The following is a 27,634-nucleotide window of genomic DNA, read 5'->3' on the forward strand; positions in this document are numbered from 1 at the left end:
GAACTGTTGAGGCTGATTGTGATTATGATGATGAATACTAAGTTAATAAGTGGATTTATGTCATGTGTGGAACTCAAATTTGTTGCTACTCACTCAGGATTTGGATTTATTTGTTAGTTGTAATTGATGCTTTGTTTGTGAACGTAATCACTTTATTTATTTAGAGAGGCTGAAGGACTAATTTCACAGAGGGCGCAGGTAAACACTGCTATTAAGGGGCTACACACACACACACACACACACACACACACACACACACACACACACAACACAAATAAACATGCTTTTACTTAATTTATTGCTGAAATCTCTTCAGATGACCTGCAGGGATCTTTGACCATCTCATTACTTCTGCCTTTGATATGAAGCAGTTTATTACCACCTCCATCATTATATAGCACCTTATGAAAATGTAAGCAGCAGATTTCTGTACCCGTTTTCTCTCATGATGTCACGGTTCTCGTTGTGTTTATCACCTTGGTTTTACTTGACATCACTATCTATTGTTGTTGTTTTCCAAATTCAATTTAGGCAACAAAATCACTTAGTAAGGTTAGGAAAAACATCATGCTTGGGCTTAATATAACTAAGTAAAGTAAAACATAGACAATGTAATATAAGCAAACGTCACCGGAGCATTTTTAACTGAGCATCAAATACTGACACCAATGGGTTTACATTGTAGTTACTTAAAAACCCAGAACATCTCATACAGACACTGAATGGTGCCTTGTGCGCTGTTATCAGATGCCATGGGGCATTTCAAAGCGTCTTTATTTGATGCCCTGGGAATGAGAACGGAGGAGGTTGATGTGACATGTCAAAATGTCCTCTGTGAAAAATGCTTCGGCTTCTTCTTCTCAGATTCAGTCCTCAATTTTAGTTCCCTTCTATTCAAAATCTGTTATGTATGTCTGCCTTGTTATTTTCACATATGTAGTGTGTTATATGCGCAGCTTATTAAACACAACCAAACGAGTTTTAGGGTTGATTTCCTCCCTTCGTATCGGGCCGATCTGCCAGAATTAAGCATATTTTGAATTGAGACCAAACTGATTTGTTATACTGGTGAAATAAACACCATATGCTCAACAGACTGGCAGAGTTGAAGCCTCGGGCACTTGTTCAACAAAACAAGGAACAGAGAAAACACCTTTGTCTGTTATTGTGATGTTTCACACGGTTTTACATTGGGTGACAAAAATACTATTCTTGCCAACAAGGCCTCTAACTAATCTGTACATGAGATTGGAGCTTCTTAAAACATTCAAACACACTGGTCCATACTAGATAGTGTATCTCATGCATGGTGCACACATGAAGGGTCTTTCTGCAACATTCACTGACTGAAACCTCTCACTGATCAATAATTAAGAGATATGGGAACCTACTGCCTCTCCTCACACTTCAAATCATTCCCGGTCTTCTGTTTAGCTGGCTCAAGATATGCTGATCCTTGCAGTTTTTGTTGCTAATCTCGTCAAATTTAATTCAACATACAATTCTTCCTACAGTCTTTTAATCCTCAAATAGCAATATCCATACTTAGGGATCCAATACTGTACCTTAATCCCCTTTTTCCAACCAGCCAGAATCAGAAATATTCATTCCTGTTAAAACTCACGTTCACCTGACCGACATTCTCTGCTCAGAGATAATTGCGGTGCCTGGGCTGCTGATTATTCACAGAAACAAATCAATTTCCTAGATGTCTTGTGCAGCCAACACTCTCATGATATTCCCCCTGTCATGTAAGTGTCAGTTTAAACCTGTCCTCTTATACATTTTGCAGTTAAATTAACATTTTACAAGGATGCTTCGTCACCGAACCATGACCTCCCCAGCCCCCAATATTTCCATCACACATGCACACAGTATGCTGCTTCAGCATGCTTGTGGGTCGTACAAGATGTAATCTTTACCTGAAGCCTTACAGCATGGCAAAGTTCACACAAAGCATTTAAAATGGACAATACTGAATGTCTTATAGACAAATATATTATACGTAGAGATGTTCCGTTTTTCAGCAGCAGACCAACTGCAGTGCACTAGCTCTCCACTTCCTTTAAATTACTTTGTGCCTTTTATTTTCAGGTGTTATCTGTGTGTAATATTTCACTTGCAGTCTTTGGAAAAATGCCATTTTCAGTTTGTCCTCAGAAATAACAGTGCTAATGGTTCTGGGGAGCAAGTAGATTGACCTTTCTGTTTCCCAACAGAATTAATGTGTCTCACTCACTGATTAACTGGTTGTTACACCTTTCTAAAAAAAGATGAAAGTAAAAATGAAATGAAAGCAACGCATACAAGCAATAATAGTTCTACACCTCTCTTTTAATAAACTAACATGCTCTCTTTTTATATATACCTACATACATTTTTTTGATAAATGAGTTAGCATTTTTGCACTTTCTGTTCCCTCTTCTCAAATTCAATGGGTTTTTGGTTAAATGCCTGAAATAATCCGATATAAAATACATCAGTAAATAACCTCACGAATTGTAAAGCCTTTATGTGTTCTAAAAAAGGCGGTTTGTGGCTTAATGGGACTACAATATGTCATCATGTTGAACACTAGTTCGCCTTTAGTTTAGTGTTGGTGACGTTGAAGTCATGCGACCGTGGTGTAGTTTGTTTATAGCCTAACGTTAGCTTTTTACTTCTGCCGATTGCATTTACGATAAAGAAAATGATAAAAAGGTCTTCATCTATGAAGATTATGTTGTTGAACAAAATGTATAAGTATCATTAACGTTTGATTGCCACAGAGCTTAATTTCTGCAATAATCCAAAATCTGGCAAAATTGTCTGTTTGTGGATGGAACCAGAACAATGCTAACTTCCTGGTTGGCCAACTAAAACATATCATCCCTGCAGCAATCCATTACAGTAAATCACAAGGCATTATCACCCCTAAAACATCTACTAATGGGCTTCTGGCTTTCAAGATGCATTAATTTTTTCATAATGGTAAAGAGAAGAGAGTAAAGGGGAAACAGAAGAGTGGCTATATATTTTCCTTAGAGAACTGAAAACCCCCACAAAAAGGATAAAAGGATTTTCCTTAAAGATAATGGTTTCTCAATGAATAAATAAAAAAAACATACGAATAAAGGAGTAAAACATTAAAAAAAACAGTCTTATCAGCCATTTTCTGCAAATTCTCTCTTCCCCATATTCTCTTCCCTTGCAAAAGGCAGGATATTTGACACCTATTAGACATTATCTGGCAATGTGTGTGACTGGATGAGGTTAACATGGCAATATTTCTTTGGATGTGGTGTGGCTAAGGACCGAGGACTTTGTATGATACAGGAAACTGGGCAAAGGAATCTGGCAGAGAGTTTAGGCAACCAAAATAAGTTGATTCATGTGTCCTCATGAATATCTTTAACTTTGAGTCAAAGGGAAAATTGTTATCCTAGGAACTGTGGTTTTCTGTTCTCAACCAGGTGGAAATCTTAACAGGCTCCAAAAAGTTTTTTCATTTTTATTTTTTTTATTTGGAAAGCTGAAAACTTGTACAACTGATTGATGATTATTCGAATATCCATTGTATTTATGTCTTAATAGTGCAAAATCTCATTACGTAAAATGAGTAATTTGTCAACCTCATGTTAGTGCTGTCCATGTGTTTCATCTTGGTAAGCGGTGCACTTGAATTGAGCCGGTAACAAAAGTGATATATCGACTTTGACAAGTTAAAAGCAACTCCTCCTGTCGGGGCACATCCAGAGTATTCAGGAGAGGAAGCACTGTCCCCGCCACGATCGGTCGGAAACTCCTTGAACCTGGACCCATGAACTTCACACATAAGGAGAACCTTTTGAACTCTCTGGCTGAGTAGAGTGCATCACCCAAATCATCCAAATCAGTGGAGCAAAGACACAGTGGTGCCGAGACATTTTGACATATCGTGTCGAAACTGTGTTCTGGGTGAGGAGCATTGAAGTCTATTGCCACACTTTCTCTGTGCTAACAGTGATTCAAACAGAGGTAGTGTGATACCCAGTTATAGCAATACATATGTTGTAAATCATACATTTGCAACACATTGAATCATGTCGTGGTTTTCCACCAACAAAACTGACATATAAAATATGTCAAAATGTAAACAAACACATAAAATGTATTAAAAATATGGTGCCCTTGTGGCTTTGATATTTAGGGTACTGAACATGAGCTGTGGCGTCTCCAGTACGAGTCTCTAATAAAGCATAAAAAACCAGAGACATAAAATGCTGCATTTTAAGAATACGCTATGATTGGGCTTTTCTGAGACCTTGAGGAAAGCTACTTGAAATTCAAGGTCCAGCAACGCCAAAAAATACAGTCGCATTCAGTTTTCTTCTGATCTATTCAGTTCAAGGTGGCTCATTAACTTTGGATAATTGTGCAAAACAATATCTCTAGGCCGTGAAAACAACAACATATGCACAGAAAGGTTTGAGTCATCTTTTCTTTTATGGCTGCAATTAAAATTACTGCAATTAAAAGACCATTACGCAATATGTGTATCATCATCAATGGTCTCCCATGTCTCTCAATATACATAATTTCTTCAAGGAGAAGAATGTAGCACCTAGAATCATCTGAAGTCTACGCGAATCACGTGACAATCAAGCATTTTTAACTTCTGTTGATGCAACTCTCTCTTTTTATGGCTCTGGTTCTCCAGTTCCACGCTCACTGTTAAGTGCCTCGAGTGTGGGGAAACAAAAACGCACATGCCCAAAGCTGATTGCGGCCTGTTTCACCTCTGCGATCTGATTGGCTTTTGCCTAGCGCACTAGTTGTCAGAAGAAGATATGAATGCGGTCACCGGGAACGCTGTGGATTATCTTCCAGTTCACACATTTGAAGGGATGGTATACCTGCCTGGTCAATAACGGGCTGCTCAAGCATTTTTGGGGAGGATTACCAAACATGACAGCGGCAGGACAACACGGTAAAATTGGACTTGCTCGGCAGAGCGAACACGGCTAAGTTAGCCCAACTTCACCCAAATTGATAGCGCATACACTACAAATTGCAGAGTGAGCAATATAACAGGTGTGTGCTCAGGCTGATTATCACCTGTGTGGAAAATGTGAAACCGTACATTTTGTAATCAGTGCAGAGACTGTTTGTGTTACATTTTGAGGTTTAATAAAACAACAATACCAAAAGATAAATTAAACAATCATGTTGCTAATTAAAAAAAACAAAAAACTTAACTTAGTAGCTAAATGTAGGTCCACCTTCACCGCTCTCTCTCTCCCTCTCTTTCTCACAAACAGCCTATAATTTACAGGTTGCAGCACTTGAATATCTAACGTGTCAGAGTTGTCCTTTTTATTTCTCACCTAGAATAATGTATCATGATAATGTAGACATCGAGAGTTTAATGTGTGTGATGAAGGTGAACTATACAGTGGGGGAAATGCTAATTCAGGTCAGATTGTTATCTTCGGGATCATTCTAGATTGTCACAATGAAATCTGTCCTCTCCTATTGTCTAACGAATGTCCTCTCTCTCTTCAGCGTCATTAATCAAGCTGTGATTATTCAGGTGATTTGCTTTGAGCGCTAATGACCAGAGAGAGAAGCACAGAGCCTTTGCTCTCGGCATACTTTATCATAATCTGATGCATTATTTATGGGATCTGTCATACTGATCTGGTTATCCACATCAAGTCAATTAGTAATGGGTAAGTTATTGTAAGGGCAGGTTTATCGCAGGGAACTGGAATGTAATAAAGTATACTTAAATGTGAGGTACTTGTTGCTACGGCATACTTGACCTCCACTACATGTCAGTGTGGGAAATGTTGTACCTTTGCTCCACTGCGTTTATTTGACATCTTTAGTTACTTTTAAGATTTTACATGCAAAACACATGTTGTGTATTCAGACCATATGTGAAGATGTGACATTGGCCAAACTAAAAAAAATAAAAGTACTTGGTGAAGTTCTGTAATAAGAGTAGTTTTACTTTAGATACTTTAACTTTTACCTAATTTTGAATGGAGGGGTATTTTTTATATTGCGTTATTGCTACTTTTACTTAAGGAAAGGATCTGAATACTTCCTCCACCGCTGCTTTGTTGTAGTTATAAAGTATATTTGGTAGCCTGCAGAGGCTTCAGATGAATAGCAAAACTGATGACATAATCAAGCTATAAAAACAATCATCGCCTTCCTGTAAGTTACCTTGTTTGGCTTTCCTCCGAGTACTCCGGCAGAGTGCCTCTTGAATACTGACAGGTGGCTCGCTGGCAGCCTCATGGCAGGACAAGGATCTGGCTAATGGGTATGCATGAGAGTCGGCTGTTTAATGCAATCGGGGTTTCTGCCTCGTTGCTCTTGAACAGCTCATTTGTCAACACTTGTCTCACCTCACAGAACTCTGCAGGATCCTTTGTGTTGATTGGAGGCGCTGAGTGAAGAGCCTCCTACAGGTACATGCTGTTAAGATCCAACCACAGCTTCACTCGGCATTGAATCGCCGGCTTCAGGTTGGAGGGAAGATTGGCAGGTGCTGCACTTTGCCACATCTTGAGCAATTCATGAAAGCCGATTGGTTGCATTCAAAATGCGACGCAAATGTTCTGTGGTGTCAATATGTTCGAATTAAACTGTTGAATGGGGCCAGAATTAGACGAATGATGAGGCAACTCACCGTAACTTGTTTTTTCTCTCCTGGAGCTACATTTTTTTTGTTATATAACAAAGGCAGTTACAGTCTGGGAATGTAAAGTGTGTACTTGATTGAGATTTCATTTATGTTTTTGTTTGCTTTTCTGTGTCTGTTCTACAGCAGGGCATAACCTGGTTTATTTCAGCTCTGCGTTTAAAAGCAGAATTTCTTTTTAAATCTTTGCTTTCTATTTGGCACAATCCTTGTTTTTTTTTATTTTTCACTTGTGAGATAATGGGTTTTTTGACTCCCATTACTCAGATGAAACATCAACAGAAGGGCAAAAAAACGGAGGTCAAAGACAACCAGTTTGGTTACAAATGGGAACAGAATTTAATCACATCTTTGCTTTAATATGTACAAAACTATGTGTGTGAAATGGATAAGTTAACGGCTTTGACAAATGGCTGCACTGGTCACACCAGCCCAGTGGACTTCAATGAAACATTTGTCTTATTTTAGTCACTTAACATGCTGCTTTGCTTGGACCTCCATTTCCCCCATGAAGATGAAATGAATCCCAAGTGTTCTAAAGAATCTATAAACTGTAGAGGAAGGAAATGCATTAACTCAAATTAACAAGGCGAGCTGTGGAGGGAAGGTTCGTTGAAAACATCGCACATTTTGTTTTACATGCAGAAGTGCGTTGGATTGATTGCCATGACATGTGCACAGACAGCAGCAGTATGTTAGCGTTGTCATCCACGTGATCACATTTCAAAATCCATCCATCAATGTATAAGATAAATAGCTGAGTGTCCATGCTGTTTGTATTTACGGCTGGCTGGTTGGCTCGCTCTACAGAAAACGGCAGAGGAGAAGAATTAGCTCGTTGAATGGCGCGGAGAAAATTGATGGCGGATGTTAATGACTCCCTCTTGTTTTTATCTGCTAATTGTAGTTATGAGTCACCATGATTGACCACACTACTCTGTACTCCTGCACCTTCCTGGAGTAAGATTATTGGTCCGTCAGTCCTTATCATCCTGCCCTCAAATTGCTCCCCATCTCATGTATTGTTGCGTCCTGGCACCTGTTCTTCAAAGTCAGTGATGGAGGTATTTGGAAACGACTCCACAGGACACATTGTGCACTATATGTGGCATTGTTTCAACATGTTGCCATCTGCTCTCAGTTAACTCTCACTACCACTGCCAATAGAGGTCAACACAGACATGATCTTTCCCGTGTTCCATTAGTCCCTTGTCCCTCATGGAGCCTTTTTTCTCAAGGTTAATTTCATTTGAACTACACCAGCTCTTGTACTGGGTTGCTGCTTCACTGTTTTTTAGCTCCCGTCTTTATTGATTGCTGTGAAATGAAATTATGACTCACTGTAAAGTGGGACCGAGCCCTGCTGGACACAGTTAATGATCCCTTTCATAGCAGTTCATATTCCCAACCTCATCTCTTCTCTCCTGTCTTTTATAGGTTAGTCCACAAGCTTGTAGTAGGAGATAATGAATTTTATCTCGACGAAAACAGTGGGCTATCAGCAGCCTCTTCACGGTTGTCTTCTGTGCAAATGGACATAGTTGTCCGATTTGAATTATGTGCTGTTAGAAGTGATTATTGTACAAGCCCCTTGTGCTCAAGGATAGGAATGTAAATACATGGAGTCTGTTGAGGTTACAGCTCACATACACACAGAAACAAACACACTTATTACTACCTGATATTTAGCCATTCTAGCAGCGAGCCCAGAGGATGAATCATGACTTCAGTTATCTCTGACTTTATCTCAAGCGCCGCCATTAGGTTGACATTTGTGGTTTTGAGTGAAACTACTAAATGCATCAACATATATGTTCTACATGGTAAACACAGCAGCATGTTAGCATTGTCACTGCGAGCATGTTGGCATGCTGGTGTTAGCTTTTCAGCCTCAAAGAGCTGCTAGCATGAACACATTAACCAGCAAAGTGACCCATATTGTGTCACAGCCATAAAAGCCATTTATGACTCTTTTTACAACATGCTAACAGCTTCCAAGATCCAAGCAAACTGTACTCGGTGAAGAAGAGCTCTACCTCGACTGACGTTCGTCCTCATGTCCTACCAACACAATGATTTACTTTGAGGTTGAGAGAAGGTGTTGTAGTTAAAAGGACAAACAATAACCAGGCAGATGACGTCGCTGGCCTTGGTGTGGCTGCTGTTGGCCTTCTCTCTGGTGTCTGTTGAAGCTTGTTTATCGCCGCAGTTTAGCTGCTCCCAGGGGTTGTGTGTGCCTGAGGACCGTGTGTGTGACTTCACTGACGACTGTGGAGATGGCAACGACGAGGACGACTGTGAGTAAAGCAGTAAAATATAGTGTCACAGTTATTATCAATATTATAATTTAGCAACATTTTTATCGGATTGTCAGTGACAACATGGAGAGAGAACTACCTCTCTATAACAAAGGTGCAGGGTGGATACAACATAGCCACGATGTAATGTTATGGCAATTCACTCAAAACCATCGAGCCCATTTCCAGCTGAAATGACAAACTTGTGTTTCACACATAGAATAACTAAAAAATAGTAAGAAGACAAGCAAGAACAAAAAATTATGCAATAGTTAGCGCCCTAGTTCAGGGAAAGAATAGAGTGGTGCTGAATTAAGTCCTGAAACTCAGAAATAAGTTAGCATTTTCAACTTCCTGTTCCCTCATCTCAAAGTCGCTGTATTTTTTAAAATGGGCTTTTGGTTTGATGCCTGAAACCAGGCAAATACTAGAACGTCTGTTCATTTCTTTACATCTGCCCTGCATAACTCTAAAATACAATACTATCACGAAGTCTTTGCAGTCCTTTGTTGCACATTTGGCCGTGAAGTCAAATAAGATTACTTGGATGCCTATAATGAGAAACCACTTTGTGTCTGCACTCTGCTGAGTTGATGAGTCTCTATTGTGCGCAGAACCCACAACTTAATCACAGACTCATGGCAAACTATATGTCAGGGTGAATCACAAAAGAGCTAAGTGTAAAATGTTTTTATTTATTGAAGGCTCCAGATATAAGAGGTGTGACTTTGAGGAGGGATTCTGTGACCTGATCCAGAGCTCAGAGACGCTCTCTGCATGGACCAGAACAACGGAGGTCCCGGGACTCAAACAAGACCACACCAACAACACATCAGGTAGGAGCATCTGTCATATGGGACTCACTGAAAATAAATATTGAATGCACAACCTTTACCTTATACTTTATCTTCTTTAGTCATATTTTCCATGCATGCTGCCCCATTCTTCTCCCTCCCCTTTAGCACATTTCCTGTCCCTTTTACCCGTCACTGGAAACAGAACCACTGCAGACCTGAACAGTCCCGTCTTCCTGCCCAGTCACACTTGCCAGGTATCAAAATCCTCTGTTTTCATGCACACAAAACCATCAACAACCACATTAACAACACCTGGTGATATCTTCCGTGTATTTTCATTCAACAGATGAGTTTCTACCATCATGTTGGGGCACAGCATGGAGATCTCCGGGTTCTGGTTCAGACTCACTCGCTGGGTCAGAGCACAGAGGTGTGGAAACACTCCACACAGATGGAAATGTGGCAGCGGACAGTGACTACGTTCTCCAGCAATCACAGTTTTCAGGTCAGTGACATTCAAAATGTACTATAATAGAGTTGTATATAGCACACAAGTCTTTATGAATTCTAATGTTGCTCCATATTTGCTGGGTGTTTAAATAAGCAACTGTAAGTCAACAAGTTCTCTGGATCTCCTTAAAATGTTATTACATGTCAGTGGTGTAGTTATAGCTTGTATTCGCTGCCGCCACATGGCCAACAAATGATCTAATTCAGGTTTAAATCAAAATATTTTTACCAAGATGTATAGTTTACATCTTTTCGCCCATTCTTAACCTCATTGAATTTCCTGTTTTATGTATATTTTTATTGCATGTTAAGAAATACCGTGTGAGATATAAACTGTAAGTTTCATTGAAACCGATCATCACAGCAGAAATGAGCTGCACAACAAGAGCCGTTTATGTGCAGTGAGGGTGCGCTGACCCTTCAGAGGCCATCTGAAGTCCTGCTATGTGTGTCCTTCCTGCAGTACATCTTCAGACAATGTCCTTGTGTCACACTTCTCCTGCTCTCTGCTGTCACCATCTGTCAGTTTGATTACACGGTTAAGGGAAGTCCACGCTCTGCTCACATTCACTCTACCCTCCATTTAGCTATTTCCTGTTTTAAAGGCATCTGAGTTAATTGGGTTTTTGTTTACCACAGTCATTTTGGGGGATTTCAATTTCAGTCAGTTCGCTTAATGATCTGCACTTTTTCAACTGCTTAAGTACCCCCTGGGTATCACAGTTGCTCTCTAATTGTGTTGTAGAAACACTATATAAAAAAAACATACTGTATATTTGGCCTCGAATGTGAAAATCGAATCTATGATGTGATTAAAGAGTTTGAAAGGCTGCTTCTATTGACAATATCGAAGTGACTCCGTGGATAGAAATACCCAAGATTTTCTGAGGGCACATTGTCTGGATCAGATAAACACGCTGGTCTGTCTGTGAAATCCTAAATCAAGAGTTATATTTATATATACACAGTCATTGCTATCATCCTACAAATTGTATTACTTTTATGGCCTCGCAGTCCAATTTTAGGAATCAAATACCAGCTGACAAGTGTGACCAATGAAAATTGTGTATTTGAGAGTGCACTTTCCCATCCCCCGTGATGACACAATCACGGGGGATATAAAACTCCGCTGGTGTAGATAAAGCCGGTCTGTGGACTTTGATCAGTGCAGCTTTGATATTATTAGCACCGTGACAGTCGGAGAAAATGCGACGTCCATAGCTATCTACTGTAGCCTTGTGGCTCTGGTGATGGTAATGTCTCCTTGTAGCTGTACAAAACAACTATTAGGGGGATTGTCATGGAAGTTAATGTCCTTCTTAGGATGAATTGTAATGACTTTAGTGAATAGCTGTTTTTTTTCGTCTAGAGCAATTATCTGGTCAAAATTTCAATTTGTCCAATAACTGTAGAGTCTGTAGTTTAGTTTTCCTCAGAGTGTCGGTGTTGACACACACACATGCAGACGTAGTATATCACATACTGCATGCAAATGTGCTGAAGCACACGCATACTGAATGTGCACACATGTCAGGGCCCACAAACACAAACGGAGTGTTTTAATGTAATAAAAAAAGAGGTGACTTCTTGAATGTTTTCTGTGTATCTACCAGGTGGTGATTCGAGGGCAACTTTCAGCTGACGGCGAAGCCTCAGAGGTCCTGGCCATCGATGACCTATCCTTCAGCCCCGCCTGTGTGACTGTGCCTGGTACCGCTACCATTAATAACATCTCACTACATAGACGGGACAAGTTCAGACCTTGACATTTTCCTAAAATATCGCCACATGTAAACGGACCACCACAAACCTGTTTTGAATACCAATAACGGGGGACGACACCAAAGGATGGGAGTCATAATAGAATATCTGCATCATTAAAATAGTGCTTACTACACATTTCCCTGCACTGCACATTGGGCAGTCAGTGCCACAATGTACGGTTTATTTATGACCGTCGTAGTGCGCTGCCTGCAACTCAGTAATGAATATGATGCGGCTGAACATCTTGGCTGGGAGAGTTTGATGAAGCACTCCGGAAATCATTTTTACATGTTGCCTTTGTGATAAACGGGTATTTCATTAGCAAGCTCAAACTATAGCATCTTTACAGCTGCTATTATTCATCTTATATAGGATGTTGCTGCTCTCTGTCTGTAATACAAGAGTTGTGCTTTATTGATGGTGTCATTTATGCTATTACATGTGGCCTTCAGCTTTATCAGGTCTTTCTCTGGTAGAGCATCAAGGTCAGGGTGTAGAGTGGAGACGGAGCAGCACTAGATGTTGAATTAATGACAAAGGTTTAGGTTGGATGTCAACCGTCTGAGCTCAAGCGCCACAGTTCTTCAAGGATGTTTGAGATATGGTGAGCCTACTTTCTCATTCTATTATTAATGACCAGCAAACGTCAGCAGGCAAGCTGTCTAAAGTAGATGGATTTATTTCGGATGGATTACGTATTTGTTATTAGTAGCAAGAGTGCTACAGTTGCCCTACAGTATGGTCCATAAGGCCAAAATGAGCTGCCTCGTTGATTCCCGTCTTTGGCAACACGTCTAGCCTCACTTCAACTGAAGTTCACTGTAGAGAAAATGTATAGAGACATTTCTCTGTCACTATACCTTAAAGCGGCAGCTATAATCAATATTTTCATTTTAACAATAGATCATATGGCTATGTGGAAGGTGTATTGGCGACAAATCGACAAAGAATTGATCGTCTGATGTTGCTGTTCCACTCGGTTCTATGCAGCGGTTCTTTTTAGCGTCTTCCACCTTTTTTATTTTTTTTGTTTCTGCCTCACAACTTTGCTGTTTCGGTTCACTCTCACTCTGAGGGCCTGTGTCCATATAGCATCTTTTTCTGGCAGAAAAACGTTCTTTGAAAAAACGTATTGACCAATTTTTTTCAGAAAAAATCAGTTAATACTGCTTTGAACCCCCTACAACTCTGTGATGCTTTGCTTTGCTTCTGTTCGGGTGGGGCAACTTTCATTCTTTCTATAAGTAAATGCAGTTTGGTGACACATAATTGCCAGCATGTGTCAGCCCAAGTTCAGAAAGTTACTGCAGTTAACTGAAGTAGAAACCGTTTAAAGACTTCTTTTTAATAGCCAGCCAAAGGCAATTTAAAAAACTGAGAATTTCTGACTTTACGTTTCCAATACTACTCATAAGCAGAATGAAATTGGGTTCAGTCATTTATGAGATGGGGCCTCGGACGTACTATTGATCAAAGTATCTGAAATTCTCTTATTACTTCACAGTTGAGTCTAATCCTCCATAACTCAGCTAATGCACTTGCTCTTCTCTGGATGAAGCTGAGCTCATCTATATTAATCCACCCTGGACTCATTATGAGTGCTCTTTAATGATAAAATCACTTGATAGGAGTCAGTGATAACAACTGTATCTCTTTTGGGGGGGGGTTCTTCTGATTTGTTAGCTCTCGGTTATCAAAGTGACTCTTGCTGAATACGATAATATAACTGGTATTAATCTTTCATTTTTGATTCCTGTTGCAGAGAGCAGCGCACCTCCTCCACCTGTCTGCCCTCCCTCGCTGTTTGCCTGTGGCGGGGGGGAGTGCATCGACGAGAGCAAAGTGTGCGACTTCACCCCACATTGTCCCCGAGGAGAGGACGAGGCCAACTGCCGTAAGAACCTTGTTGCCAAGTAACCCATTCAAATAATCCACATCCTATCCGTACGTTTGATTTATCCAGAAGTTAAAAAACGTTTATTGAAATAGTTGACGAAACAATCTCACCAAAAGGTTCATAAACTGTGGAAGGAAATTTGTATTCCCATTCCAAATTTTTCTTTAAACTTTCCCTCCTCAGAGTTTTTCCAAGTGGTATTATTCTTGGCGCCGCTGTCACAAAGATTGCTTTCAGTTCTCCTCAGAGCCTACTTCTAGTAACACATTCAGCGACTTATTCAGACCATCAGAGAAAAAGCAATACATTTATTCTACTGTGTGTATATATATATATATTGTAATTCATTCCCATTCATGCTGCTCAGAGTAATCAGTCTTCTACCCACAGCACAGGCTCTCTCCATCCCCTCCTTTTGATGTCACCAATATGCAAATTACATCATCTAGCTGCTTTTGGAGCTAGTGTTAGCTACTTTCATTGTAAAAAAGAGTTGTGGATAGTTACTGCAAAGAACTTACATTTATACTCTTTGGTAAATGGGAATAGCTACCAGGGAAAGCAAAAGCATTATCCTCTTCCTGTTTTGGTTGCACGACGGTTGACACACTTCTTTTTGTGCCGTATTTCGATCCTTCATGTCACCGAGAGATCATACCTTTCGTATAGAAACCGAGACAAATTTCCACTTTATTCTTGACCTGGGAAACGGAAGTTGACATAGAAATCTCACCACATTGTCCGACAGTATCTTTTCTGGAGCTTTGAGTCAGTGCCACGCAAAAGAATGAACTTTCAGTCTCGTTTTCTATCTCTCTACTCGTGCAGCCTCGGAGTGTGACTTTGAGGAGGGTTCTTGTGGCTGGTACGAGCTCACCCTCGGCGATGGCTTTGACTGGGTCCGGGGCTCTTCTGTGGAGGTGCCTTCAGACTACCACCCACCACCTCTGGACCACTCTACCAACAGCACTGAGGGTACAGAAACAAACGCACCACATATGTTCAGCAGCAATGCTGCCATCTGTGATATGAAGTTGCCATCACCAGTCACTGGAATAAGAATAGAAATGTTTTGAGCCAATGAGATGATTTCACTGTGTCCGGGTGTTTGGTCAGAAATAACCGGCAATATATAATATCATCTACAGAGCATATCAAGGTTTTGTGGAAGGAAAGAAAATCCCTCGTCTGTGTGTTTTTGGGAGATAAGCACTTCATGGAGAAATGCTTTCTCAGCCATCTGAATAATAGAAAGCGACATATGCTGTACCCATTCTGCATATTAAAACCCAGTCATTCACTGCAATACACAATACTATGCTTGTCTTTCCCAGTTTTATGTTCCACAACAGTTAACTGTATATTTAGCCTCGCCACATCTTTATACTCAGGCACACTTCCAAAAAACATGTAACTGTTAGGCTGGCTTTAAGGATCTAACGAGGAATCTTGTTGTAAGTTGTCTTGATAACATGCAGGTTTTTTTTTAGCAGCACCATTTGTTTGTGTGAACATGTTGTGAAAAGATGCTTTGTGAAATGACACATATCCTAGGGAGACCATCTGTGTGAAGGCTTAGAAAAAATGTGACTGACTATTCAAAGATTCAAAACAATGTGCAGGTATGTGGTGGCGTTCAAGCTGTGTTTGACTTGGCAGTTGCAAGTTACAGCTTCAGCACACCACCGCCTCATACTGTGAATCATTGATCAGAGTGGACACAGCCAAAACACAGTAACCGTCTCTGTGCCTCTATAACATGTGAATTTCCCCCCAAGGATCAATGAAGTATAGTCTTGTACATATTAGGTCAAAATTTAGTCAACATATGAATCTGACTATTATTTGTTTTCCCATATAAAGAATGATTTCAAAGAAATAACCACCACTCCAACTGTTAGCTAGCTGATGAGCTTAATCTAAAGCGTGTGTGTGCGTGTGTGCAGTGTAAATGGTTACACCTTCATGTGTGCAAAAGGGTAAACCAGCATGGTTCGATGAGCTGTGTGAAATGAAATTGCCCGCTGCACATCACTGCTGCGCCGAGCAGCCGTTTGTGCATTTGCAGCCTGGCTCTTAACAAACGAGCCTTGCTATCGTCCTCTGCAGTCGACAGGGTACGTTTTGTCTATCCCATGAGTCTTAATATACTCGGTAGACATTGTTGTACACTAAAAGGGTGAGATGTATCTGAGAGGATGAGTTGACCCGTCTGGCACCAACAACGATGAGCGAAGGCGTTGAAGTCTAATATTCTGTCTGAACCCGTCACAGTTCTAGCTTTTTCCAAAGGTGATTCACCGTCTGGCGGAACAAGTTGTTAGCGGCAATGTGGGGGTGTGTGTAATGAAGTAGACATTGATATGGTTTGAATAGTAATTGTTGTCTCACTCATTGCAGGACACTTCATGTTTATATTGAAGAACAGTAGCAGTCTTTATCCAAGGGCTGTTCTCAGAGGACCCTGGTTCAAACAATCTGCATCCGGGTGTACCATGACCTTCTGGTGAGAATCCCAGTGTAGCTTCCTCCTCCACTCTGTGAAGTTGTTCAACATGACTCGTTATCATAACCAGAATATGGAGATCCACCTGGAATTTCAGACTTTTTCCGCTTGCTGTGTCTCTTCCTTTGTGTTTTTCTTGATCTTTTTCCCTTTCCCCCGACCATCATTTCACCCGTCTCAGCTCTGCTCTCTCAGCATCTCTTATTTCACAGTCAAACACAATGAGAAGATGCGCATCCGAATCTATCATGTTTTGACGGCTTTGCGGCCCCTAAAAGTTTATGTCAAGTGACATATTTTATTTTTCCACTGGATGATTGGAGGGGTACTCCTGGCAGAGAGGGGCTAGAGGTTTATACATTTCATTTTCTTTCTGCATAGTAATCAAAAGCCCTCATGTATAATATCCTGCAAGCATATGCATCATCACAAGAGGAATCTGTGATTTACAGTACCTGGTGTGAGGAAATCATTTCAAAAGTATAATGCCATATATAATCAATATTATTGTCTGTAAAATGTTTACCTTCCATCTCTACCTCGTCTCCTTCAGGCATTATAACTCGGGTATATCCGTGGGGGCCGCAGATATGTACCTTCGCATCAATGGGGTCCAAAACAGAACTGTCATATGGAGGACTTTATACGACCAGGGAACCAGTTGGAACCAGGTCACCGTACAGCTGGGACGCATCACTCAGCCCTTCCAGATCGCTCTGGCTAAGATCAGCCTCGGTGTGTTCGATGGGATCTCCGCCCTGGACGATATTACCTTCAAGAACTGTTCAATGCCCCCTGCAGTGGCCGAGTGCCCCACCCACACACATTTCCATTGCGTGCATACTAAGGCGTGCATGGAGCACTTGCAGCTCTGTGACCTTGTGGATGACTGTGGGGATGGATCCGACGAGGAGGGATGTTGTGAGTGTCTCTCCTGATTACAAATTTTCAGTGTTGAAAGAAATACTTCAATCTTTTACTAAAGAGGAACTCCACCAATTTTACACATCAAGGTCTGTTTACAGGTCTAGAGTACTACTGAATAAATTAAAAAAGTAAACCTTTCATGGCTCCAGAACAAAATAAATGGCCTCAAGTGCACCACTTGCGGGGCCGAAAACTACAAGTTTGAAAATAAAAAATTATCTGTGGAATTAGAGTTTACCAGGACTCTGCTTGAGGCTAGCAGATTGAGGCTACATTAGCTGCTATAAGCATAGCATAGCCAATTGTAGACTGAACTGTTAGTGTAAGAGTTGCATTTCAGGTAATTTAGGCGCCAGGTCTTGTTGAGTAAGAATAATCTGTGGGATAAAAGAAAGATTGTCTTTTAAACTGTCCATCGGGAATCTGACAATGTTATAGGCTACATCAACTCTTCAAGTAAAAGGCCTGCATTGAACAGCAAAAATGTACAGAATCAAATATAAAACATCCCGTGTAGCTGTTATACTATTATAAATTAATTTGATTATTATTACTGATGCATTGTCGTGTAAGTTGTATTGTTGTAGCTGGTCAAGGTAGCGCCAATTTGAACTATTTTATATACTGTTAAATCTCTAACATTTGACATTTTCTATGGTACACTGTGCTATGAGCATTCTTAATGGCAGACTATAAAATTACTTTTTTATGACATTTTTTGACATGCTGTACTATGACTTCGTTATGACATTTATATGACAAACTATATTCATTATTTGTGGCATTTTATAAAATAAATTATGATATGCTATCCTATAATTTAAAAAAAATTATATCATAATTCTATCAAAATAATATGCTTATTGTGTTAAATCTTAAGCTATTGTAATTATAGTTGTCAAATAACTGAAAAAAGTACAATATTTTCTGGCTCCAGTGTTCATTTCCTGTCTTGTCTCACAGCTCCAGAGCTGCAGTGTAACTTTGAACACGGGCTATGCAGCTGGAAACAGGAACAGAGTGGAGGAGATGTGTTTGACTGGACCCGCATCCAAGGCCCCACTCCGACCATTAACACGGGGCCCTGGAAGGACCACACACTGGGCACCACCCACGGCCACTACCTCTACATCGAGTCATCTGTCCCCCAGGGGTTCAAAGACACCGCTGTGTTGCTGAGCAGAGTCTTCCAACCCACCAACCAGTATGGCAAGGACGCGTCCAGGTCCCGCCCCCACTGTGTTTTCCGCTTCCACTACCACATGTTCGGCTCACATGTGTTCTGCTTGGGAGTGTACCTCAGGACCATCACTTCAGGCCGTGGGCATATGCTGTGGGTACGATACGGACCACAAGGAAACTTATGGCACAGGAAGACTCTCTTCCTCACCAGCGCTCGGCCTTTCCAGGTAACTGATGTTCCAGAAATTGATCCAACATGGGGAATACAATATGTTTTAATCTGTTTTTACGCTTCGGCCTCATTGAGGGTGTTCAAAAGATCTCTGTCATCAAATGCTATTTTTTACTTTGCAATGAGCAGAAAGACGGAATATGCTTCAGATATGCCTTTGATGTTTCATTTCATTATGTGCTGCTGGGTAGTTTACAATAATACCACTTGGAGTCACATCACATCCTGCATTAAATCATTTGTAATCCTTCCCCTTGTGTAAACAAAGACGGACATGAGCGACAGGTAACCACAGCTCCCCAGCAGGCAACAATGAACCACTAGTTGAAGTAAAGAGCCTGCTTTTAAGAGTGCACCACAGCTTTGCATGATGTATTTAATAGCTTCTACTCGACATTGATCCCTCCAAGATGGATGTTCTGCTGTCATTACTCATGAGTGAGTATAACGTGACAGGCAGTTAAAGGCCTTTTCTCCCTTATATCATTGAAAACAGGAGCTCCGTTAGTCAAGTTAACTGACCGCAGAAAGGGTAAAAATGAAAAATAGAAGCGACACTGATGAATTGAATTCAGAGTCCGGCTGGTCCATTGGCTCCCACAGTGGGCATGTTGCCACAACATTGCAAAGTAGATAGATAGATAGTTACTTTATCAATCCCGCAAGGGGACAATTTTTTGATTTCAAGATACCGGTAGTCAACTGTACCAACTCACTCCTTCTGAATTTGCATTTGAGATTTAATATGACCAGTGTAACCACATCTAAAAAAACAACAATGAGCTTAGGAGCATTAAAGTTAATTCAATTTTTTCCAAAGCCGTTTGCCACGGTAGTAAGTGGAAATGGCTTCTTATTGGAAAAATATTTCAAAACATGCTTGCGAAACACTGCTGCTTGAATCATGCTAATGTGACTTTCTAAAACCTACTAGTGCTTCATATACACATTAAACAGGCTTTCTTTGTTTATTCTGCAATGCACATGTACTACAACAACATTATCAGCAGAAAACGTTTTCTCATTTCTGAGGTTCAAGCTGTTTTCTTTGAAAGCTAATATCAGACTCTCTCCGTTCAATATTTCTAAATTATGTTCCACTTCTTGTCTTGTGTATATTTTGACTCTCTCTCTTTTGTCAGATTGTGATAGAAGGTACAGTGGGAGATGATTTTAATGGGGACATTGCCATTGATGACCTTTCCTTCCTGGACTGCGACCCATATGATGGTAAATAATTCTGCCATAGCAGGGAATTGTAACTTTTTAGGGCAATGTCTGTGTTTACTCATTTTCAAATTTCATCTGTTGATTTGTGTTTTGAACCGTGCTTTGATCCAGGAGAGCTCCCCACGGCGAACACCACCACCCCTGCAGTGACCACTCCAGCCCCCACAGTTCAGCCCCACAGCTGCCCTGATGGAGAGTTCGTGTGTGGGGCGCATGGGGAGTGTGTTGCCAACAGCAAAGTGTGTGACTTCAGGCGGGATTGTTCTGATGGCTCGGATGAAGAAAACTGTGGTAAAATATTTATTTCCTCCACTCAGAATTTCTACATTGAAAGATTTAATTACAGTGCTGCGTCTTATGTCCTGCCCCTCCCTTCTTGGGCTTATTCACGTTTCTCTTTCTCCAGTGAAGGAACGGTGCGATTTTGAAGGCGGCGATACTTGTGGTTGGAACGGCGTCGACTCCTCTTTGGTCCCAATCCACGCGTTTCGCTGGTCACCTGACCAAGGGGAGAGTATTCATGATGGAGAGCAGTACCACCGACCTATTAATGACCACACCCTGTGAGCACCCCCAGATCTATTAATGTGACAGTAATATCTTAAAAATTAATTAATCAATTCATCTGCAACTACAGTTTACACAGTTGGTTGGATAAAACAAGCAATTGGAAAATGCAATCTTAGATTCTTGGACATTATAATGGACATTTTTATTTGACAGTTTATAGATAAAATGATGAAAGACTAATGCGGGAAAATAATGGTTGATGAAAAGAAATAAACAAAATGTCCCTAAAATGATCACAACTCTTGTAGAAGAGATAACTAAGTAGACTAAAGACTCAACCAATCTATAGACAAGTAAAGAGTAGGGATGGGATTTCAAGAAAAAGTAGAAAAAAGGAAAGCTTTATGACTTCTTACTTTACTAAAAGCTAAATGTACTGTGAGCCGAGTGAGTATGACCCATCTATAGCGGATAGACCGACCTGATAAGCTTATCTATGTTTTATTGAGTCACCAGTTGGAGCAGAAATTGGCACTTTCACCACTAGATTCCAGACATTTCTTCCCTCAGGCCCTTTAGCTGAAACTCTCCTTCCTCGCTCCTGCAACACCTTCGACTCGCTCTCTATCGATAAGTCATGAGTGAAATGGAGAGGGGAAGCTGCGTCTTATTTAACCCAAGACAAGCCACATCTCGTGTCCAGAGGTCTTCCTCAGAGCAGTAGTGTTACTACTACTACTAGTTACTTACTAGTAATACTTGTATACAAGAAAATAAAAACAATGACCTAATTTCACTCGGGTGTACAACAAACCAAACCCAACCCAAAATCCACTGTTGGACATAATTCTGATGTTGTTCTGTGCTTCCTGTGTTTCCTCTGATAGAGGCGGTCCAGAGGGTTGGTACATGTGTGCAGACAGTTCAAACGGCGGCTACGATCAAACCACGGACCTCCAGACACCTCCCATCTCCTCCACTGGGCCCCAGTGCACCCTGGTGTTTTGGTACCACATGAGCGGGTTCACAGTGGGATCACTGCAAGTAAGACGAGCAAAAATACCGTATTCATCGGGAGAATTGCAATCCGTGTAACGGGTTCTTCAGAAAACTCGTCTATTATTCTCACTATATTTGCAGGTGCTGTTGAAGTATGGAAACGTCACTCGTGAGGTTTGGTCTCAGACTGGTACCCAGGGCAACAAATGGAGACGAGGAGAAGTGTTTTGGGGATTATCAAACAACTTCCAGGTCTGTAAATCATTAGAGACATGATTTCAGCGTCATTATCACTTTTACAACTATAGACATGCTTTTCAGATTATTGCCATTTAGTTTGAGAGACATCCTCTGAGGTTACTCCAGTGCACATCAATAACTGGTCTAATTTCTGTCATGGCAGGCTAAATTGTATGCGCAGACTTGATGATCAATGAATTGATTGAGTCTAATTCAGTCTAATGAGTCTTGACTTGTGAGTGTGACGGTAATCAGAGTTGCAATCCCTTCCTGGTGTCTGCCTGCTGAGGTTATTTTCGGTCAGTGTGACCACACAGACCGAGGTCCTGTGTCATTGCACTGGACCTGTCGTCTCTTTGACCAACTACCGAGCGCTGTTGCACATTTTAACTGACGCACGTTAACCTTTGTCAGACCGGACATAGTGAGATCTGCGCTGATGGTATAATCTGCAGCTGAAGGAATGGCCTTTTCACACTACGGAGCTATGAGTCCAAGTGCCCTTTTCTCCTTTTCTCTGAGCGCTTCATCAACTGACAGCAGAATAACATCACTCATAGCAGCAGCATCTTAACATCACAACATCTTGTGATGTTAAGCGTCAACTCAGGTGTCTAAAAATACACGTGATTATGTTTATATGACAGACTGGATTAAGATCTTCTCTTTGTTGTTCTCTGTCAGGTGGTGTTCAGGGCGAAGCGAGGGATCAGCTACATGGGCGATGTGGTGATAGATGATGTCAGCTTCCTGCACTGCTCCCCTCCTCTTCCTTCAGACCAGCCATGTACACCTGAGCAGTACGCCTGCGCTAATGGCCACTGCATCCCTCAGGACAACCTGTGTGACTTCATCAACCACTGCGGGGACAACTCTGACGAGGACGCCCACATCTGCAGTGAGGCCTCCTCTCATGACACCCTGCAAAAGACACATTTTCAGATAACAGATCGCCTGGAGAGATTTAACTTTGTATTGCTGTCTTTCAGAGGGCTTCAGTGCGCGCTGCAGCTTTGAGTTTGACCTCTGTTCCTGGCGCCAGTGCCGACAGGATGACTTTGATTGGCTGATCAAAGCGGGCGGCACCCCCACAGTTGGCACGGGGCCATCAAATGACCACACCTTGAGAGACCCCTCGGGCCACTACCTCTACCTGGAGAGCTCCTTCCCTCAGGCAATCGGAGACGCCGCCCGCATATCGGGACCCTTACTGAGCCGCAGGAGCTCACAGTGCAAGGTGAGGCAGAGGTCCAAGTGCAGCAACAACAAGACTAAAGACGGATGCTTATTTTTACTTCATTCTGTAAACTTTTGAGTTTAACTACTGGATGATCAGTATGTTGACACTTTATTTTTGCACAGATGCTCCGTTGAGAACAAAAGTTCTGCATCGACTATGTAGCTTCAAATAAAAATTTACCACCTACAGTAGTAGAAGTGAAATACAAAAAACTATAACCATCAGAATAGATGGAAAAAGTTAAAGACACACTAAAAAATGTAATAAAACATTAGCACTCATGTGGCTTCATATTATATATTTAAACAGTATGTTATTAAGTGTTCTTCGGACTAAAGAAGCAGCAGAAACGGTGTTGGAATCAGCTGTAAACCTCATAGATGCAATTTAGAATATCATTTTAGTTTAGGAAATAACAAAAAGTAACACTGACCAACTTACAATTTCTATACATTTCACCAGAGATGTATTCTTCCGTAAGAAAATGTACACGAAGAGCTGAATTCAACATTTTTTTTAGTTTGACTTTATGAGAAGACCGATAAAGCTCCTGTGTCTGTCTGTTAAATATGTGAAGTAGACGTTCGCATACAGACTGAATCCAGGAGGAAACATCTAGCTTTGGCTATAATAATAATAATAATAATAAACCCTCTGGCTTTGTACGGATTAAATGTAATTAAATTAGAAGTCAAAGTTTGAAACCAAGTTGTGGTTTCAGGGGGGGATATGTGCTGGACCATTAAACAAGCAAAATGAACGTGTTTATGTTTCCCCTTTTTTTTCTTTGTGTAAAGTTTATGTAAACTAAGCTCCTGGCTGTAGCCTCGTATTTAGCAGACATACATGAGAGTGGTATTGATACTCTAATCTAACTCTCGGCAAGAAAGCAAATTAGTGTGAAGATGTTGAAATATTCTGTTAACCTTGCAGTTAAAATTGTGTTGCAGCTCAACAAGCAATCACAAAGTGTGTGTGTGTGTGTGTGTGTCCTCCCATCTGTCAGCCCGACGCTCTACCGGGAGCGATGTCTTGATTGACTGCTCGGTTTGCTCTGCGCCGTTGGTTCTGTCTTATCCCACTTCTGACCTGTCAATCAGTCACGCAGTCAGCAAAAAGGCACCAATTAAGCTGAAGGGAGGGCTGTGCAGGAGAGAAGGAGAGAAGGACGGGCAATCTCTCTCCAGAGATGGAGGGTGTAGTTGTGCTGCTGTGGCTGTTACACGCCTCCATTTGTAGAGAGAGCCTATAAAATGCATCAGTGTCTCATTTCTGTGTGATGGACAGAGACATTGTTTCACCAATCTTTAATAAGACAAGGACTGAAAGGGAAAAAGTGCATCGATCCAGTAACTAGATTAAAACTTAATTACCTTTCTCTGCCCATTATTCTGGTTGCTTTCCATATTCTGCCATGGGGAGTAATAGTTATTGTAAGGAAAGGAAAGTGGAAAAGAAAGCAGTGTCGGTGTGCGTCTATGTAGTCAGTAATAATGTGTAAATGCCTGTAACTCAGGCTTTTTCAACCATTTGATTGCATATTTTTCTTCAAATGTGTCTGCAAGAATCAGCTATTGTGTAATCGTCCTACTCTGTTGTAATGAGAACAGATTGAAAAGTATCATTCACATCTGCACACTTTATTTTGACATATTTCTCATTATTTTCCCTCCTCGGTCCAGATGCGTTTCTATTTTCACATGTCTGGAGACGGCATCGGGACCCTCAGCGTGTTCAGTAGAAGCGAAGGGCGTCTTCATCTCTTAATGAACCTGACGGGAGATCAGGGCAACTACTGGCAGATGCGGGAGATCCCGCTGAGCCATGACGGGGACTTTCAGGTCGTGTTCGAGGGCAAGGTGGGCCGAAGTTCGAAGGGTGACATCTGCCTGGATGACATCACTTTCTCTCCAGGGTGTCTGCTCACTTTCTCAGCCAGAGTAGAGGACAACACTCCTCCGCCTCCTACAGGTAGACGCTCTACTTTGTCTCCATTGTTTTGTATATGATGAGCTGAGTTTTTCCTCTGCTGTAGCTGTGTTCCCTCTACTTTCCCACCGAATCCCACCTCCTCCTCTTTGATATTGTTATCAGGACTTTCATCCATCACATTATAACTAAATTTGATTTACTTTAATCCTACGGTCTCTTTGAATCGCCTTTCAAAATAGTTCTTCATTATACAAGAACACAATGTCACTTTGGTTTGGACTAAAGTATCTCAACAACTATTAAATGGTTTGCTATTAAATCTTACAGTCATGGTCCCCAGAAGATGAACAGGAGCAGTTAAAGAAACACTTCAACCACAAAATGACGATTTTTCTATATCAATTACTCACAATTATTACCTTGAATTCTTGAAGAAAACTTGCATGCCTCCGCTGCGAACGAAGAATAAAAGAAACAAAAGTCTTGATGAATTGTAGTGAATGGGGCTCGTGTTTAACAACGGCAAAACTATACAAAAAAAATCGAATTACAGACTCGCACAACTCGTGCAGCATAGTGCATTTTTTTGATTCTCTGTTCAACATGGAGGCATGCGAGAAACGGTTTCCTTCAAGAATTCGAGGTAACGCAGGTATGGTTATGTCGGGTGTGAAGTATTCCTTTAAGCTGTGTAGACAGCTTAACAAGAAAAACAAGAATCCAAGTGAAAAGGCTGGCTTGTTCGTACTGGAGCATTAATAGAAGGCCCGTCTGTTTCTGCAAAGGACCAGAGCCCAGATGAAGGCCATTGTGTAGCTGCTACATTGGGTTTTATTACTGATCCTAAAAGAACTAGGCAGTCAATTACAGCTTTTTAACTCCATAAGGAGAGTGCTGGGATGGCAGTCTTCTTCTTACTTTTAGTAAATAACTGTACAGCTGCATCGCTTAAGGGCTGTTTTTACTACATGAGAATATTTCTGACTGACAGCATTTGAAGAACACAGCTGTGGAGCCCTATGTGCCAAAATTAGATTGTTTATCTGATTTAGGAAAGATATTGCGTTACTAAAATGTAGATAATTGCAATTTTGAAGACTTTCACTATGACAGTGTGCTGTTAAATGAGCAATAAGAAGATTATTGGCTGCTGGCGTATAAGAACCGTATCTTCATGTGGAAGAAGAGAACCGGCAGTTTCAGAAATGCATGCAATTGTTTTTATAAAGAAAACAAAATTAAATTCAGCTAGTCTACATAGTCATGACCAAAAGATGTGTCAGACCTCCTGGAAATTGTCTCTTAGTTATTAACATGGCGCAAACACTCATATACTGTATGGGTGTTAAACTTGAAAATCCTCAGTTTTCAACAGGGAAAAACTCAAAGGCTCTGAAACATTTGTTTGACTGTGGTCCCGTTAGTCACTGTCTGTCTTAGCACTGAGTAAAGCAAACCCTTTATCTCAGAGCTGGTAACTATTCATCTATTCGTAGTTTGTCTGCATCCTTTACATTCTTTTAGAGGGAACCCTTTAAGAGGTGAAAGAAATGATCAAGAGCTGATTTATTGCCATTGTTACCGTGGCTATAATTGGCCTATTCATTTTATTGCTTTTCTTCTGTATCGGATGTCTGGGAGAAGAGAGTTTCTGGATTGTCTGTGCTCAGAAACGGTGAAGCTGTGTGGCCTCTGCAGGAGTCTCCTTGTCTTTTTGAGATGAGCTGAAGAAGACTTCTGTCCAGCAGCAGAAGTGTGCGGCCTCGCTTAGATTAAACGCAGGTCTGCATGCTAATGATGTTTCAATGTAAATGCTGTTTATCTTTCTATCCTACTCTGCTTTAAGCGTTCACCGTGTCTTTGAAACAAAGCATCCTTGGAGAAAGGGCAGATGATTTTCTTTTCTTTTTTTTCAAAACATGACAGGGTAATTTTCGGAACGAGTAAAAGCAGAGCAAATGATGCGGGATGGAAGTAGAGAGGGATGTGAGTCTGTGAGAGTAGTATTCCTTGAAGGTTAAGACGGGGAGCAGCACCGCTGCCCTGACGGTGAAGCTCATGCCGGGCGAGAGAGAGGAGTGTCTCCTTAGCGGCTGCAAGCTGCAGAGAACGTCCCGTACTGATGAGACAAAGACAGCAGGAACTGTAATTATAAACTGAAGCGCCTCAGGGGCATTTTCCTCCGCTGCTTCATTCTATAATACTTATTTATATGATGGAGTGGTGAGACACAATGCATGTTGTTGTTGTTTTTATGGCTGGGAATTTTATCTTTGCTTTAACTAAAGTGTAGAATACCCTGCAAACCATTTTAACAACAACGCGCTGTCAACATAGATTTAGCACCTTCAGAGACTACTATGCATGTATGTGTATGTATACCAACTGCATGAAAGAATAACATGAGCAAATCAGAAAGAGTCCCAATTTAACGTCTTGCCAGTCTCTGCCAGAGCACTGTTGGCCTTTATAAACTGGGCAGCAGCAGAAATCCTTACCTAATGAATAATGAAAGTGATGAGACAATGCATTACATCCACTACAAGAGAACCATGGTCATTAATTAAGGCTTCGATTGGCAATCTCTTCTCCCCGCATATCATTTTGCACGTGGTTCTAGCTGTAAATGTCCTGTCATGTCTGAAGAAAGGCTTAAAGAGCATTTACTGTACACAGTCACAGTTTATTGGGTACAGCT

General features: G+C 41.1%; 1 protein-coding gene across 3 annotated transcripts in view; it reads left to right on the plus strand.

Annotated features, from left to right (window-relative positions):
• Positions 1-4,858: 4,858 nt before the first annotated feature.
• Positions 4,859-27,634, plus strand: part of malrd1 (MAM and LDL receptor class A domain containing 1) — a 45,051-nt gene continuing 22,275 nt past the window's right edge. For 2 of the 3 annotated variants that reach the window (XM_031850371.1, XM_031850372.1), the window contains exons 1-18: positions 8,679-8,970; positions 9,675-9,806; positions 9,933-10,021; positions 10,114-10,272; positions 11,891-11,987; positions 13,804-13,935; positions 14,767-14,913; positions 16,339-16,444; positions 16,998-17,365; positions 18,335-18,780; positions 19,928-20,015; positions 20,127-20,306; positions 20,422-20,578; positions 21,413-21,569; positions 21,666-21,776; positions 22,449-22,662; positions 22,754-23,001; positions 24,687-24,975. In XM_031850371.1, coding sequence (XP_031706231.1) covers positions 8,808-8,970; positions 9,675-9,806; positions 9,933-10,021; positions 10,114-10,272; positions 11,891-11,987; positions 13,804-13,935; positions 14,767-14,913; positions 16,339-16,444; positions 16,998-17,365; positions 18,335-18,780; positions 19,928-20,015; positions 20,127-20,306; positions 20,422-20,578; positions 21,413-21,569; positions 21,666-21,776; positions 22,449-22,662; positions 22,754-23,001; positions 24,687-24,975 — 3,283 coding nt within the window. In that variant the 5' untranslated portion in view covers positions 8,679-8,807. Of the gene's footprint in view, positions 4,949-8,678; positions 8,971-9,674; positions 9,807-9,932; positions 10,022-10,113; positions 10,273-11,890; positions 11,988-13,803; positions 13,936-14,766; positions 14,914-16,338; positions 16,445-16,997; positions 17,366-18,334; positions 18,781-19,927; positions 20,016-20,126; positions 20,307-20,421; positions 20,579-21,412; positions 21,570-21,665; positions 21,777-22,448; positions 22,663-22,753; positions 23,002-24,686; positions 24,976-27,634 lie in introns of those variants that run through there. The other variant, XM_031850373.1, reaches the window with a different exon arrangement.

Source organism: Anarrhichthys ocellatus, unplaced genomic scaffold (genome assembly GCF_004355925.1).
Source record: "Anarrhichthys ocellatus isolate YVR2014 unplaced genomic scaffold, GSC_Weel_1.0 scaffold10, whole genome shotgun sequence".
In the NCBI taxonomy this organism is placed as follows: Eukaryota; Metazoa; Chordata; class Actinopteri; order Perciformes; family Anarhichadidae; genus Anarrhichthys; species Anarrhichthys ocellatus.